General features: G+C 36.3%; 2 protein-coding genes across 2 annotated transcripts in view; one reads left to right on the top strand and one right to left on the bottom strand.

Annotated features, from left to right (window-relative positions):
* The window catches only part of LHCGR (luteinizing hormone/choriogonadotropin receptor), a 137426-nt gene that overhangs the window by 50671 nt on the left and 69044 nt on the right, over window positions 1-17711 (bottom strand). The gene's annotated exons all lie outside the window — the stretch shown is intronic.
* GTF2A1L (general transcription factor IIA subunit 1 like) overlaps window positions 1-17711 on the top strand; it is a 61626-nt gene that overhangs the window by 36159 nt on the left and 7756 nt on the right. Inside the window, exons 7-8 of the mRNA XM_047744481.1 lie at window positions 4055-4315; window positions 5326-5415. Of these exons, the coding sequence (XP_047600437.1) occupies window positions 4055-4315; window positions 5326-5415 (351 nt within the window). The remainder of the gene's footprint in view (window positions 1-4054; window positions 4316-5325; window positions 5416-17711) is intronic.

Here is a 17711-nt window from a genome sequence, read left to right as displayed (position 1 = left end):
AGAATGAGAATAATGTGTATCCTGCTATTGTTGGGTGGCATGTTTTATATGTCTTTTAGGTCCAATTGGCTTATAATATTCAAGTTCTTTATTTCCTTATTGCTGTTTTGTCTGGTTCTATTCATTATTGGAAGTGGGGTATTGAAGTTTCATACTAGTATCATAAAGGTATCTATTTCTCAAATTCTGTCACTGTTACATGTATTTAGGAGCTATAATGTTTGGTGCTGATATGTTTATAATTGTCAAATCTTCTTGGTGAATTGATTCTTTTTTGATTGTATGATGTTTTTCTTTGTTTCTTCTAATAGCGTTTGGCTTAAAGTCTATTTTGTCTGATAGTAGCATATCCCAGTTCTTTTGGTTGGTATTTGCATGAAGTATCTTTTTCCATGCTTTTACTTTCAACCTATGTGTGTCCTTAGCTCTAATGTGAGTTTCTTGTAGACAACATATCTAATGATCCTCTTTTTTATCCATTCTGCCAATTTGTGTCTTTTGATGAGGAGCTTAATCCATTTACATTTAAAGTAATAACTGATAGAGTAGGACTTTTGCCATTTTGTTACTTGTTTCCTCTGTCTTTTAGCTTTTTTGTGCCACATTTCCTCCCTTACTGCCTTCCTTTGTGTTTAGTTGATTTTCTTATAGTGACACATTTTGATTCCCTTTTCATATCCATTTGTGTATATTCTATAGATATTTTCTTCTTGGTTACCATGGGGATTACTTGTGGTATCTTAAAGTTATTATGGTCTTGAAGTGATACCAACTCAACTTCAGTCTCTTATAAAAATTCTGCTCCTCTTCAGCTCTGCCTTCTCTCACTTTGTTAATGATATCCCAAATTACATCTTTTTATATTGTGTTCCCTTAATACAGATCTATAATAATAAATGCTTTTATGCTTTTGTCTTTTAAATCTTGTTCAGGAATAAGTAGAATTACAAACAAAATTATAATACTGGTTTTTGTATTTTTGCATTTCTTTATGTATTTTTACCAGAAAACTTTTTATTTTTGTATGGTTTTGAGTTATTGTCTGGTTTCCTTTCATTTTAATTTAAAGGGTTCCCTTTAGGGAGCCTTGTGGGGCAGGTCCAGTGGTAATAAACTCCTTCAGCCTTTATCTTAGAATCTTTTAATTTTTCACTCATTTTTACAGGACAGTTTTGCCAGATATAGAATTCCCAGTTGACATTCTTTTCTTTCAGAACTTTAAATATATATCATCCCACAGCCTTCTGGCCTTCAAAGTTTCTGCTGAGAAATCTGCACGTTACCTTATTGAGGATCTCTTGTATGTGATGAGTTTCTTTTCTGTTGCTGCTTTAATTAGTGCTGTTTTTATTTTTATTTTTTAAGATTTTAAAATTTTTTATTATTATTTGTTTTGCTGCAATGACCATTTATTGAGTGCTTCTGTAAAGTAGGCACTGTGCTAAATATTCATATAGACACAGAACACTCAAAACTGTATGAACTAGGTCTGATTTAAATAGATCACCACCCCAACCTCTCCTCTACATGTTTACTTTTGGGACAGTCTTGTGCTTATTCTTAAGGAGCATTCTTGCAGCTTGTGCCTGGAGTCATAGGGAAGTGAAGGATATTCCCTTGTTGGTTTCATGGTGTTAGCTCTAAGACACCTCTTCTCATATATAACCTGGAAATCACACCCCTAACTCAAGCTAGTCTGTCTTTACAGATTTTGTGGGGAAAAAGTCCGCTAATTTCCACACTCACCTGATCTTGTTTTCTTTATCACACTTCCCTGCATTTCCTAGTTTCAATTAGAACTGAAAACAATGCACCACAATCACATGAACATAGCTTCTCAGAGTGCTTCCCTCTCCACAGAGGAGGCAGCCCTCATCTCTCCAAGGAGGTGAAGAGCTCATTAGACTTCTTCTCACTTAGTAGATGTGCAGACTCTTAAAAACTGGGCAATTTTTTTTGTTATGTTGAGCACTGGGTTTTATGAGTAAGTGATGAATCACTAAATTCTACTCCTGAAACAAATAGTACACAAAAGCTGAGTAGAATTTAAATAAAAACTTTAAAAACCCACAAAACTTAAGTTCAATGGGGTAACTTTTGGAAACTTCTCTAAAATTTGAAGTAAATATTTAAATTAGTGCTGTTTAAAATTTCAATTTCTAATCATTTATTGCTACTACAAAATTATTTTTTATTTTTAATTTATTATTTATTTATTTTTATTTATTTATTTATTTGACAGACAGAGATCACAAGTAGGCAGAGAGTCAGGCAGAGAGAGAGAAGAGGAAGCAGTCTCCCTGCTGAGCAGAGCCTGATGTGGGGCTCGATCCCAGGACTCTGGGATCATGACCTGAGCCAAAGGCAGAGGCTTTAACCCACCGAGCCACCCCGGCACCCCCCAAATTAATTTTTTAAACTGACTTATTTCAGTCTGAATGTTGGTGTTCCTCTTCCCCTCAATTTATTGTTGAAATCCTAACCCCCAAAGGTGGTGGTGTTAGGAGGTTGGGTCTTTTGGCATGATTAGGTCAGAGTGGAGCCCTTACAAATGGGACAAATTGCCTTACAAAAGAGACCCTATACAGAACTAGCCTAGCCTCTCTGCCATGTGAAGACACAGTGAGAAGATGCTGCCTGTGAACTAGAAAGTGGGTTCTCACCAGATACTGAATCTGTGTCTTGATCTTGAACTTCCCAGCCTCTGAAACTGTGAGAAATTAATTTTCATTGTTTATAAACTACCTAGCCTATGGTATGTTGTTATAGCAGCTCAAATGGCTGAAGACAATTTCCTTATCCTTTTAGTATCTTCAGAATCTATGGCAAAACCACTTCTTTAATCCCTGATAGCGTTTATTTGTTTTTTCTTTCTCTTTCTCTTTCCTTGTCAGTCTGGCTAAAAGCTTATCAATTTTATTGATCTTTTTAAAGAATGAACTTTTGGTCTAACTTTCTCAATATTTTTTCTATTCTCTTTTTATTGTTTTCTTTCTTGCCAGGAGCTTAATTCAGTCTTTTTACTTTCTTATGGTAGAATTTTAGGCCATTGATTTGAAACTTGATTCTTTTTGAATATAATCATGTAATGCTGTAATTTCCCTCTAGCCACTGCTTTAGCTACATTTCATAAGTTTTGAAGTGTTATGTTTTTGTTTATATTCAATTAAAATTATGTTCTGCTTTCCCTCGTGACTTAACTCTTTGATCCATGGGTATTTAGAAATGTGTTAATTTTTAAATATTAGAAGATTTTCCAGATCTTTCTGTTACTGATTTCAGGTTTAATTCCTTTGTGCTTAGAGAACATTGTGTGTGTTAAATTTGTCAGGATTTATTTTAGCAGAATATGGTCCATTTTGGTGAACATTATGTGTGCTCTTTAAAAAAGTGTGCCTTTTGCTATTTTGGGATGGAGTATTCTATAAATGTCAATTAGGCTAAATTGTTTGATTGTGTTTTTCATGTCTTTTATATCCTTACTAAATTTCAGTCTATTTTTCTATTGTTCACTGCAAGAGGAATGTTGAATCTCCAACTATAAGTATAGATTTGTCTGTTTTTCTTTTCATTTCTGTCAGTTTTGATATTTTTTTATTCTTTTGTGCTTGGCTTATTTCAGCTAGTATAATCCTTTATGTTTTTTATTTATCTATCGAGCATGGTATCACTTTACTTTCTACTTCATTGAATTATTGTTTAAAATAAAATGAAAGAGTTAAAATCTAACAAGTACTGTATAAATTTAAGGTGGTATATATAAAAGCCAGCAGTTACTACCTGGAACTAGTAAACTCATTTGTTGTCTATGTATGAATGTGAGTGGGTTTACTTTATTTATGATTTAAACCTTACCCCCATGTTGCATAGAAATGCTGAAATTGTTCTAAAGTAAAAAATTAGGGAACATACATAGGAAAGAAAATAAATATAGAAAAGAAATATATTTTAAGATTATTGTGAAATGTTTAACTAATTTTATATTTTGTGTGATAAAATGTTTTATACACCTTTTTGACTTGAAAAACTTTACTGCATTTCTTTCTCTTCCTAGGATTCTAATTCTCAGATGGATTTAAGCATTCGGGTCACTGATGATGATATTAATGAAATAATTCAAATAGATGGAACCGGTGATACATCTTCCAATGACGAAACAGGAAGTACAAGAGAAGTAGATGAAAACGAATTTCTAAGGATTATTGATGCAGGAGACCTGAAGGTACTTGAAGAAGAAGCTGACAGTATCTCAAATGAAGCTTCAACTGCCAACAGTAGTGATAATGAAGATCCTCAAACAGACATTGTAGAAGAGGTGAGGATCACTTTTGAGATGAAACTTTTTTTTAAATTAAATTTACAGCATTTGTATTTTAGTATACTTTAAATACACTTTATTCTTTAATATATTTTAATCAAGAGGAATCACAATTAAGATTAACCCTGTCTTTAGTCTTTTAAAATGAGACTTATTTGTACCCTAGTATTTAAACTTTTTATCTTAAACTGTAATTCAAACTAGTATTAGGTATTTGGGAATTGGCTACTATATTTGTTGGTCTTAACTGGAGATAGTGGGAGGTTTAGAGGACAGGAGTGGAGGTACAGAAGGCAGCCAGGTTAGAAGCATATAGTATCTGCTCTGATTCTAATAAATGCAGTAAATATTTGTGGAATGTGGTAAGTAGTACTAACTATCATTTATGGTGGCCTTAGGGATATGCCAGATACCACACAAGTCTACCTGCTTGATGTTATTTAACATTCCCACAGCCATATGGGTCTTATTACTGCCTTCTACAGATGAGAAAACTGAGATATGAAGAGTTTTAGTAGTTGACAAAGGTCACTCTTATAGTTACCAAGTGTCCAAGCGGGGATTCAAACTCAGGCTATTTGACTTTTTAAGTACAATACTATTCTCTTTCCAAGTAACTTCCTCCCTCCCTTCCTCCCTTCCTCCTTCCGTTTGTTCCTTCTTTCCTTCTTTCTCTCTTTCTTTCTCTCTCTCTCTCTCCCCCTCCCTCTCTTCCTTCCTTCATTCCTTCCTAAGATTTTATTTACTTCTTTGAGAGAGAGTGAGTATGGACACAGGGGAGAGCACAAGCAGGGAGGAGAGGGAGAAGTGGGTTCCCTGTGAGAAGGGAGTCTGATGCGGGGCCTGATCCCAGGACCCTGAGATCATGACCTGAGCTGAAGGCAGATGCTTAACTGACTGAGCCACCCAGGCACCCCACCAAGTGCCTTTATTTCTATATGTATCTCTGTCTTTTAAAAATTCACAGCATCATGAAATTCCTTACTGTGACCATCTTTCATCTTTAGGACCCCTTAAATTCTGGAGATGACGTTAGTGAGCAGGATGTGCCAGACCTGTTTGACACGGATAATGTAATTGTCTGCCAGTATGACAAGGTGCTGTATTCACCTTTTGAACTGTGGGTTTATTAATTGCATTTATGGTAGAAAGGTATGTAAAATGATGGACAATATGATGGTGAATTACAATCCATAGTTAATCCTGAAAAAGCTAGTTAATTATATATATTTTGTGTCTTAACATTGTGCTGTGTGGTCTCAGGGATACAAAAAAAAGTGATTGTTCTTATCTTAAGGAGGTGACAATCTTATTGAAACAAGATGTTTCTATATGTAATGAAAGAATGGCATACAATAAGATGGTAGGTAAATCAGAAGCTAAAATCTGTGGCAGGCAAATCAAATGCTAAAGTATGTGGCATATAAATCAAATGCTAAAATACATGGCATATAAATCAAATAGTAAGATGAGTGGTGCAGGCAGTAAGTCCAAAAAGTAGCTAGGAAATATAAGAAATCATTTGTAGTTGGAGTTCTTCACAAATCCTTCATGGGTGATGTGGAGCTTTGAAATAGGTTTTAAATGATTTGTAAGATACAGGTAAATGTGGAGAGTAGATATTCTGAGTAGAACAGCTTAATACAAGTAGAACAGTGAAATGAATGCATGTAGAATATACAAGGGGGCAGTGAAGAGACAGCTCTGCCTTAGATGTTCTTTTGGATTTATCAGGAAATGAGGTGGGGTTGGGGACAGAGTTGGCAGAAGATTGGAAAATCCAGAAGTCTGGTAGGAGAAATTCAAACTTGATTTGATGGACGTTGGCGTTCTGAAAATGTTACTGAGAAAATTATAACTGGGCTTAAAACTGGCTGTATTTGCTGATTAGGCAGAGGTAAATGGTTAGAACAGGGATAGTGCAGACATGAAGTAACCATAGCCTGGACTAGGGGTGGCAATGTAGAACATGAAAGAATCAGAGGTGGAAGAATCAATGGGACTTGATTATTTGGACATTAGAGAATGATCAACAAAGAGAGTTGAGGGGCACTTAGGTGTCCAACTCTTGATCTCAGCTCAGGTCAAGAGTTTAAGACCTCAGGGTCATGAGTTCAAGCCCTGCATTGGGCTGAGCCCACTTAAACAAAAAAATAGTTGAAGGTGTGTCAGTTTTCAAATCTAGAGATTAAGTTAAAAGCAATTCAGTTTTGACAACTAAAAGAGAATACTGCTTTTTCTTCTTTTTAAATACTATATCTGTGATGATGTGGTAGAATAGTCAGCTTTTGTCTTTAATTCCTGCACATTTACTTCTTTATTTTTAGCAGCTTTGAGGTATAATTCACATATAATACAACTCATGTTTAAAGTATACAATTCAGTGGTTTTGTATATTCATGAATATGAATATACAAATGCAGCCATTAACATAGTCCATTTTAGAACATTTAGTCACCTCAAAAAGAAATGCATTTCCCTTTAGTTTTCACTCCCATATCTCTCCATTTCCTCTCATCCTCACCCTAGGCCTAAGAAACCACTAATTTACTTTTTATCTCTTTAGATTTCTCTATTCTGGAGTTCCATATGTAAGGGATCATATAATAAGTGGGTTTGTGTGTGTGTGTGTGTGTGTGCCTGCCTGCTTTTACTTTACAGTATTTCAAGATGCATCCATGTCATAGCATATAACAGTTCTTCATTCTTTTTTATGGCTGAATACTAGTCCATCGAATACCACATTTTATTTATCCAATCATCTGTTGATGGACATTTGGGTTGTTGCAAGTTTTTGGCTATTGCAAAGAATGATGCTTTAAACATTTATTTACAGGTTTTTGTGTGAACATATATTTTCATTTCTCTTGGTATATACCAAGGAGTGAAATTCCAGGGTTATATGGCAATAATTTGAGGAAGTACCAGACTGTTTACCAAAGTGGCTCTACCATTTTCCATTTCTACCAGCAGTGTATGAGGGTTCAGATTGCTCCAAGTTTTCACTAACATTTGTTATCTGATTTTTTGATTCTAGCCATTCCAGTTGGTATGGAGTGGTATCCCATTGTGATTTTGGTTTGCATTTCCCCGATGACTAATGCATATTTACATCTTTGTCTTTTTTTCAGTAACAATTCCAATATACTTGAGAGAAACAGAGGATGGCGTTTTGAATTGCTATAAAAAGAAATCCGTTTCTCTAAAAATAAGATCGTTTTCTCTCCTATAACATTTTATATAGATAGAAAATGGCAATTTAGATGCTGGTAAACATAAGCATAAGAAGGAATAGGTAATAGAAAAGAGACCATTCTTAGTTTGAAACTTATTTTAGTTTCATATAAACAGTATATTGCCTTCTATGAAGAAGACACTATAAGGCACTAAATTATGTATGCATCCCATAGAGTCACGGAGGATATTCTAGACCATTATGGATATAGTATCCTTTGTTGTATTGCATTGTGGGAAATAGCTTATAATTAATTACATAGTGCTTTGTATTTTTCAAAGTGTGTTTTCATACATTGTCTTTGCTTCTTACAGGGGGTAGAAGGAGTGATAATAGGTGTAAAGTGTTGACAAATCTAGTTGTCTGAGAGTCCTCTCTAATTGATGAATATTTTAAAAATAGTACTAAACATTTTAAACCAAGGCAGTGGGGAGCCATTGAATTGTTCTTAAAAGGGACTGATGAACTTAGAAATAGCCATCAAAGAAAATGTATTTATAAGGTCAAAGTGGGATGCAAGAGACCACTGACAGCAGTAGATGTTTATGAGGGAATAATTTCCCAGTTCTGGGCATCAGTTGGCTCATTTCAGGTCGCACTTAATATAACAAATATCAAGTAAGTTTTCAATAGTATTTTAAGAGTTTTACTAGTCAGTGTGTTTTGAAGGCCATTATCCTCAGTTTGCCTGGGAGAGCATTACAAATGTAGACTTTTGGGTCTTACCCCAGAGTACGGAATCTGAATGTGCATTTTAAGAAGACCCTGGGGTGATTTGCATGCTTATTAAACTTTGAGTAGTGTCATTTTTGTTTTTCTTTTGTTGTTTTGTTGTTTTTTTTTTTAGTATATTTAATCTGGCTTTGATTACCGTATGGAATTTACCTTTGAAATTTATAAGTTAACAATTGGGGAAAAACTGAAAATATTGAGATGTGCCATGAAAAAAGGTTAAATGAAGTCATAGGTCACCATGCTGACTGCAGAATTAAAGGATATAATCATGTTATAGAATGTCTTAGAGAATGTCTAAAATTAATATAAAGGTTATATATAGGGAATAATAATAAATAAAATAATAAATATAAAACATATAAAATAAATATATAAATAAAATAACAAATATAATAATAAATAATAAATATAAATAAACATAAACATAATAATAAATAAAAATAAAATAATGATATAGGGAAGATTGATGGTGAAATGCAACCTTTTACTGTAGAAGGCAGTGTTTTATACCATAATTGGACACTATAGTGCAGTGTAAAACTATTTGAATATGTTGCATCTTGTAACAAGTTAGCAAACTTTAGCTTATTTATAGTTGGCTTTGTCTGGTAGATGATGGTACAATGAGTAATTGGTAGGTGTGTAACAGTATTTTTCTCTTTATAAATATATACTTTGTTTTATAAATAGATACTGCATACATGTCTGATAAAAAGTCAAAACACTATAAAACGTGCACCATGAAAAGTCTGATTCTTGCTCCTTCACCATTTGTGCTTCCTACTAGTAGTTCCCTGTCTCTTCCTTGAGTGTAAAAATGTAACCAGTTATAATAGTTTCTTAATGTATTTACAGGGTCTTTTTACTCAAGTAGAAACCTAAAAGGTAGCATAGTCAACACTGTATTCTGCACCTTGTCTTTTTTTTTTTTTCCCACTAAAATCAGTGTTTTAATAGTTTCTTTGCCACATAAGGACAACATCCTACTTAGTGAACATCTATTGTCCTAGCCCTTCCATCCATTCCCTGCTTGCACCTTGTCTTTTAAGACAACATATCTTGGAGATCTTTATCCTAATATTTTTATAGCTGTGTAATTTTCCATTGCAGAATTATTTCTGATGAATCTTTGAGTTATTTTTCCATCATTTGCTATTGAATGACCACATCCGTAAGATATTTCATAAGTGCGCAGTATATCCATTTAAAAGAAATACCCAGTAGGACCGCTGTTTGGCTCAGTCAGTAGAGCCTGACTCTCTTGATCTCAGTGTTATTGTAAATTCAAACCCCACGTTGGGTGTGGAGATTACGTAAAAATAAAATCTTTAAGAAAAAAAAATCCTCAGAAGTGAGATTACTGGGTATTGCTCTCCTAGACTATATTCCAGTATTTACTCCCATTACAATATTTGAGAGTGCTGCTTTTCTTACAATCTTGCCAATGGAGTGCAATAAAATATTCGAATTTCTGCTATTATAAAAGGTGGAAAATGATGTCTTGGTTAAAATTTTTAACTTTTCATGTGTTTAAGGACTATTTCTATTTTTATGTGAACTCCTTGTTCATATTATTTGTCTTTTTTTAAAAATTAGGTTATTGTTGTGTTTACTGATTTCTAAGAGCTCTATATTGTTTGGATGGAGATTAGCCCTTATATACAGAAATAGTTTTCCTCAGTTGTTTGCTCCCAGTGCTTTTTCTTTCTTTGATGCAGATGTTATATTTGTCAACCTTAATTTTTATGGCTTCTGATTTTGAGTCATGAATAGAAAGCTCTTTCTTAAGATTTTAAAGGGGATTCGCTCATGTGTTCTTGTAGTACTTCTTTGGCATCTTTCATTTTTCTTTTCCAGGCGGTTACCCAATTTTCCTAACATCACTTATTGAAAAGTCTATTTTGTCCATGCTAATAAGAGAATGATTCTTTTTTTAAAAATATTTATTTTTTATTTATTTGACAGAGAGAGAGATCACAAGTAGGCAGAGAGGCAGGCATAGAGAGAGAGGAGGAAGCAGGCTCCCTGTTCAGGCTCCTCAATGCGGGGCTTGATCCCAGGACCCTGAGATCATGACCTGAGCCGAAGGCAGAGGCTTAACCCACTGAGCCACCCAGGTGCCCCGAGAATGATTCTTTTATCGCCTACTACATTTACCTCTATATTGGTCTATTGATTTTCTTTTTTGTCCCATTGGTTTGTCCATTGACCTATACTACATTGATATAATTAAGATTTTTAATATCTGGTAAAGTTAGTACTTCTTCATGAAGCCAAGTGAGGAAAATATCTCAAAGAGGAGAGAGTGTTAAAGGGTGCCAGTAGATCAAGTATTTAAAAATTTACTGCTAGCTATTTTATCTTTTGTTGCCGTGGTTAAAGGGCTTTTTCATTGTCTCTTCTAAACAGTGCTTATTATATACATGAAGAGTATGAATTTGTGCTTATTAATTTTGTACCAATACTGAATTATTTTTGGTAATTTTTTAATTTTTTATAAAAATATATTTTTATCCCCAGGGGCACAGGTCTGTGAATCGCCAGGTTTACACACTTCATAGCACTCACCATAGCACATACCCTCCCCAATGTCCATAACCCCACCCCCCCTCTCCCAACCCCCCTCCCCCCATCAACCCTCAGTTTGTTTTGTGAGATTAAGAGTCACTTATGGTTTGTCTCCCTACAAATCCCATCTTGTTTCATTTACTCTTCTCCTACCCCCTTAACCCCCAATGTTGCATCTCCTCTCCCTCATATCAGGGAGATCATATGATAGTTGTCTTTCTCCGATTGACTTATTTCGCTAAGCATGATACCCTCTAGTTCCATCCACGTTGTCGCAAATGGCAAGATTTCATTTCTTTTGATGGCTGCATAGTATTCCATTGTGTATATATACCACATCTTCTTTATCCATTCATCTGTTGATGGACATCTAGGTTCTTTCCATAGTTTGGCTATTGTAGACATTGCTGCTATAAACATTTGGGTGCACGTGCCCCTTCGGATCACTACGTTTGTATCTTTAGGGTAGATACCCAGTAGTGCAATTGCTGGGTCATAGGGTAGTTCTATTTTCAACATTTTGAGGAACCTCCATGCTGTTTTCCAGAGTGATTGCACCAGTTTGCATTCCCACCAACAGTGTAGGAGGGTTCCCCTTTCTCCGCATCCTCGCCAGCATCTGTCATTTTGTTAATGTCACTTGTTAATTTTAGCCATTCTGACTGGTGTGAGGTGATATCTCATTGTGTTTTGATTTGTATTTCTCTGATGCTGAGTGATATGGAGCACTTTTTCATGTGTCTGTTGGCCATCTGGATGTCTTATTTGCAGAAATGTCTGTTCATGTCTTCTGCCCATTTCTTTTTTTTTTTTTTAATTTTTAAATTTTTTTTAGCATAACAGTATTCATTATTTTTGCACCACACCCAGTGCTCCATGCAATCCGTGCCCTCTACAATACCCACCACCTGGTGCCCCCAACCTCCCACCCCCCACCCCTTCAAAATTCTCAGATCGTTTTTCAGAGTCCATAGTCTCTCATGGTTCACCTCCCCTTCCAATTTCCCTCAACTCCCTTCTCCTCTCCATCTCCCCTTGTCCTCCATGCTATTTGTTATGCAAATAACAAATAAGTGAAACCATATGATAATTGACTCTCTCTGCTTGACTTATTTCACTCAGTATAATCTCTTCCAGTCCCGTCCATGTTGCTACAAAACTTGGGGATTCATCCTTTCTTTCTTTCTTTCTTTTTTTTTTTTTTTTTTACAGCTTTATAAACATATATTTTTATCCCCAGGGGTACAGGTCTGCGAATCGCCAGGTTTACACACTTCACAACACTCACCATAGCACATACCCTCCCCGATATCCATAACCCCACCCCCTCTCCCAACCCCCTCCCCCCATCAACCCTCAGTTTGTTTTGTGAGATTAAGAGTCACTTATGGTTTGTCTCCCTCCCAATCCCATCTTGTTTCATTTACTCTTCTCCTACCCCCTCGACCCCCCATGTTGCATCTCCTCTCCCTCATATCAGGGAGATCATATGATAGTTGTCTTTCTCCGATTGACTTATTTCACTAAGCATGATACCCTCTAGTTCCATCCACGTCGTCGCAAATGGCAAGATTTCATTTCTTTTGATGGCTGCATAGTATTCCATTGTGTATATATACCACATCTTCTTTATCCATTCGTCTGTAGATGGACATCTAGGTACTTTCCATAGTTTGGCTATTGTAGACATTGCTGCTATAAACATTCGGGTGCATGTGCCCCTTCGGATCACTATGTTTGTATCTTTAGGGTAAATACCCAGCAGTGCAATTGCAGGGTCATAGGGTAGTTCTATTTTCAACATTTTGAGGAACCTCCATGCTGTTTTCCAGAGTGGTTGCACCAGCTTGCATTCCCACCAACAGTGTAGGAGGGTTCCCCTTTCTCTGCATCCTCGCCAGCATCTGTCATTTCCTGACTTGTTCATTTTAGCCATTCTGACTGGTGTGAGGTGATATCTCATGGTGGTTTTGATTTGTATTTCCCTGATGCCGAGTGATATGGAGCACTTTTTCATGTGTCTGTTGGCCATCTGGATGTCTTCTTTGCAGAAATGTCTGTTCATGTCCTATGCCCATTTCTTGATTGGATTATTTGTTCTTTGGGTGTTGAGTTTGCTAAGTTCTTTATAGATTTTGGACACTAGCCCTTTATCTGATATGTCATTTGCAAATATCTTCTCCCATTCTGTCAGTTGTCTTTTGGTTTTGTTCACTGTTTCCTTTGCTGTGCAAAAGCTTTTGATCTTGATAAAATCCCAAAAGTTCATTTTTGCCCTTGCTTCCCTTGCCTTTGGTGATGTTCCTAGGAAGATGTTGCTGCGGCTGACGTCGAAGAGGTTGCTGCCTGTGTTTTCCTCGAGGATTTTGATGGATTCCTTTCTCACATTGAGATCCTTCATCCATTTTGAGTCTATTTTCGTGTGTGGTGTAAGGAAATGATCCAATTTCATTTTTCTGCATGTGGCTGTCCAATTTTCCCAACACCATTTATTGAAGAGGCTGTCTTTGTTCCATTGGACATTCTTTCCTGCTTTGTCGAAGATGAGTTGACCATAGAGTTGAGGGTCCATTTCTGGGCTCTCTATTCTGTTCCATTGATCTATGTGTCTGTTTTTGTGCCAGTACCATGCTGTCTTGATGATGACAGCTTTGTAATAGAGCTTGAAGTCCGGAATTGTGATGCCACCAACTTTGGCTTTCTTTTTCAATATTCCTTTGGCTATTCGAGGTCTTTTCTGGTTCCATATAAATTTTAGGATTATTTGTTCCATTTCTTTGAAAAAAATGGATGGTACTTTGATAGGAATTGCATTAAATGTGTAGATTGCTTTAGGTAGCATAGACATTTTCACAATATTTATTCTTCCAAACCAGGAGCATGGAACATTTTTCCATTTCTTTGTGTCTTCCTCAATTTCTTTCATGAGTACTTTATAGTTTTCTGAGTATAGATTCTTAGTCTCTTTGGTTAGGTTTATTCCTAGGTATCTTATAGTTTTGGGTGCAATTGTAAATGGGATGGACTCCTTAATTTCTCTTTCTTCTGTCTTGTTGTTGGTGTAGAGAAATGCAACTGATTTCTGTGCATTGATTTTATATCCTGACACTTTACTGAATTCCTGTACAAGTTCTAGCAGTTTTGGAGTGGAGTCTTTTGGGTTTTCCACATAGAGTATCATATCATCTGCGAAGAGTGATAGTTTGACTTCTTCTTTGCTGATTTGGATGCCTTTAATTTCCTTTTGTTGTCTGATTGCTGAGGCTAGGACTTCTAGTACTATGTTGAATAGCAGTGGTGATAACGGACATCCCTGCCGTGTTCCTGACCTTAGCGGAAAAGCTTTCAGTTTTTCTCCATTGAGAATGATATTTGCGGTGGGTTTTTCATAGATGGCTTTGATAATATTGAGGTATGTGCCCTCTATCCCTACACTTTGAAGAGTTTTGATCAGGAAGGGATGCTGTACTTTGTCAAATGCTTTTTCAGCATCTATGGAGAGTATCATATGGTTCTTGTTCTTTCTTTTATTAATGTGTTGTATCACATTGATTGATTTGCGGATGTTGAACCAGCCTTGCAGCACTGGAATAAATCCCACTTGGTCGTGGTGAATAATCCTTTTAACGTACTGTTGAATCCTATTGGCTAGTATTTTGGCGAGAATTTTTGCATCTGTGTTCATCAAGGATATTGGTCTGTAGTTCTCTTTTTTGTTGGGATCCTTGTCTGGGTTTGGGATCAAGGTGATGCTGGCCTCATAAAATGAGTTTGGAAGTTTTCTTTCTATTGCTATTTTTTGGAACAGTTTCAGGAGAATAGGAATTAGTTCTTCTTTAAATGTTTGGTAGAATTCCCCCGGGAAGCCGTCTGGCCCTGGGCTTTTGTTTGTTTGGAGATTTTTGATGACTGTTTCAATCTCCTTACTGGTTATGGGTCTGTTCAGGCTTTCTATTTCTTCCTGGTTCAGTTGTGGTAGTTTATATGTCTCTAGGAATGCATCCATTTCTTCGAGATTTTCAAATTTGTTGGCGTAGAGTTGCTCATAGTATGTTCTTATAATTGTCTGTATTTCTTTGGTGTTCGTTGTGATCTCTCCTCTTTCATTCATGATTTTATTTATTTGGGTCCTCTCTCTTTTCTTTTTGATAAGTCTGGCCAGGGGTTTATCAATCTTATTAATTCTTTCAAAGAACCAGCTCCTAGTTTCGTTGATTTGTTCTATTGTTTTTTTGGTTTCTATTTCATTGATTTCTGCTCTGATCTTTATGATTTCTCTTCTCCTGCTGGGTTTAGGGTTTCTTTCTTGTTCTTTCTCCTGCTCCTTTAGGTGTAGGGTTAGGTTGTGTACCTGAGACCTTTCTTGTTTCTTGAGAAAGGCTTGTACCGCTATATATTTTCCTCTCAGGACTGCCTTTGTTGTGTCCCACAGATTCTGAACGGTTGTGTTTTCATTATCATTTGTTTCCATAATTTTTTTCAATTCTTCTTTGATTTCCTGGTTGACCCATTCATTCTTTAGAAGGATGCTGTTTAGTCTCCATGTATTTGGGTTCTTTCCAAATTTCCTCTTGTGATTGAGTTCTAGCTTTAGAGCATTGTGGTCTGAAAATATGCAGGGAATGATCCCAATCTTTTGATACCGGTTGAGACTTGATTTAGGACCAAGAATGTGATCTATTCTGGAGAACGTTCCATGTGCACTAGAGAAGAATGTGTATTCTGTTGCTTTGGGATGAAATGTTCTGAATATATCTGTGATGTGCATCTGGTCCAGTGTGTCATTTAAGGCCTTGATTTCCTTGTTGATCTTTTGCTTGGATGATCTGTCCATTTCAGTGAGGGGAGTGTTAAAGTCCCCTACTATTATTGTATTATTGTTGATGTGTTTCTTTGATTTTGTTATTAATTGGTTTATATAGTTGGCTGCTCCCACGTTAGGGGCATAGATATTTAAAATTGTTAGATCTTCTTGTTGGACAGATCCTTTGAGTATGATATAGTGTCCTTCCTCATCTCTTATTATAATCTTTGGCTTAAAATCTAATTGATCTGATATAAGGATTGCCACTCCTGCTTTCTTCTGATGTCCGTTAGCATGGTAAATTCTTTTCCACCCCCTCACTTTAAACCTGGAGGTGTCTTCGGGTGTAAGATGAGTTTCTTGTAGGCAACATATAGATGGTTTTTGTTTTTTTATCCATTCTGATACCCTGTGTCTTTTGATTGGGGCATTTAGCCCATTAACATTCAGGGTAAGTATTGAGAGATATGAATTTAGTGCCATTGTATTGCCTGTAAGGTGACTGTTATTGTATATTGTCTCTGTTTCTTTCTGATCTACTACTTTGAGGGTCTCTCTTTGCTTAGAGGACTCCTTTCAATATTTCCTGTAGAGCTGGTTTGGTATTTGCAAATTCTTTCAGTTTTTGTTTGTCCTGGAAGCTTTTAATCTCTCCGTCTATTTTCAATGATAGCCTAGCTGGATATAGTATTCTTGGCTGCATGTTTTTCTCATTTAGTACTCTGAATATATCATGCCAGCTCTTTCTGGCCTGCCAGGTCTCTGTGGATAAGTCTGCTGCCAATCTAATATTTTTACCATTGTACGTTACAGACTTCTTTTCCCGGGCTGCTTTCAGGATCTTTTCTTTGTCACTAAGACTTGTCAATTTTACTATTAGGTGACGGGGTGTAGACCTATTCTTATTGATTTTGAGGGGGGTTCTCTGAACCTCCTGGATTTTGATGCTTGTTCCCTTTGCCATATTGGGGAAATTCTCTCCAATAATTCTCTCCAATATACCTTCTGCTCCCCTCTCTGTTTCCTCTTCTTCTGGAATCCCAATTATTCTAATGTTGTTTCGTCTTATGGTGTCACTTATCTCTCGAATTCTCCCCTCGTGGTCCAGTAGCTGTTTGTCCCTCTTTTGCTCAGCTTCTTTATTCTCTGTCATTTGGTCTTCTATATCGCTAATTCTTTCTTCTGCCTCATTTATCCTAGCAGTGAGAGCCTCCATTTTTGATTGCACCTCATTAATAGCTTTTTTGATTTCAACTTGGTTAGATTTTAGTTCTTTTATTTCTCCAGAAAGGGCTTTTATATCTCCCGAGAGGGTTGCTTTAATATCTTCCATGCCTTTTTCAAGCCCGGCTAGAACCTTGAGAATCATCATTCTGAACTCTATATCTGACATATTACCAATGTCTGTATTGATTAGGTCCCTAGCCTTTGGTATTGCCTCTTGTTCTTTTTTTTGTTGTGAATTTTTCCGCCTTGTCATTTTGTCCAGATAAGAGTTTATGAAGGAGCAAGTAAAATACTAAAAGGGTGGCAACAACCCCAGGAAAATATGCTTTAGCCAAATCAGAAGAGATCCTTGCAGAAAGTGGTTGATTTTGTTTCTGGAATTGCTGTTCTTCTTCTCTTCAATCTCCCGTTGGATTTGTAGGTTTTGCAATCTTTAGATAAGCTATTTAGCTGATCTCCCGCTACCCGAAGTAGTCTCAGCCTGCTACTTCTCCGCCATCTTTATTATATCTTCTGCCCATTTCTTGATTGGATTATTTGTTCTTTGGGTGTTGAGTTTGCTAAGTTCTTTATAGATTTTGGACACTAGCCCTTTATCTGATATGTCGTTTGCAAATATCTTCTCCCATTCTGTCAGTTGTCTTTTGGTTTTGTTAACTGTTTCCTTTGCTGTGCAAAAGCTTTTGATCTTGATGAAATCCCAATAGTTCATTTTTGCCCTTGCTTCCCTTGCCTTTGGCGATGTTCCTAGGAAGATGTTGCTGTGGCTGAGGTCGAAGAGGTTGCTGCCTCTGTTCTCCTCAAGGATTTTGAGGGATTCCTTT

This window comes from Lutra lutra, chromosome 9 (genome assembly GCF_902655055.1).
Source record: "Lutra lutra chromosome 9, mLutLut1.2, whole genome shotgun sequence".
Classification (NCBI taxonomy): domain Eukaryota; kingdom Metazoa; phylum Chordata; class Mammalia; order Carnivora; family Mustelidae; genus Lutra; species Lutra lutra.
The sequence above is the reverse complement of the archived record's forward strand: the minus strand, read 5'-3'. Positions and strand labels throughout refer to the sequence as shown.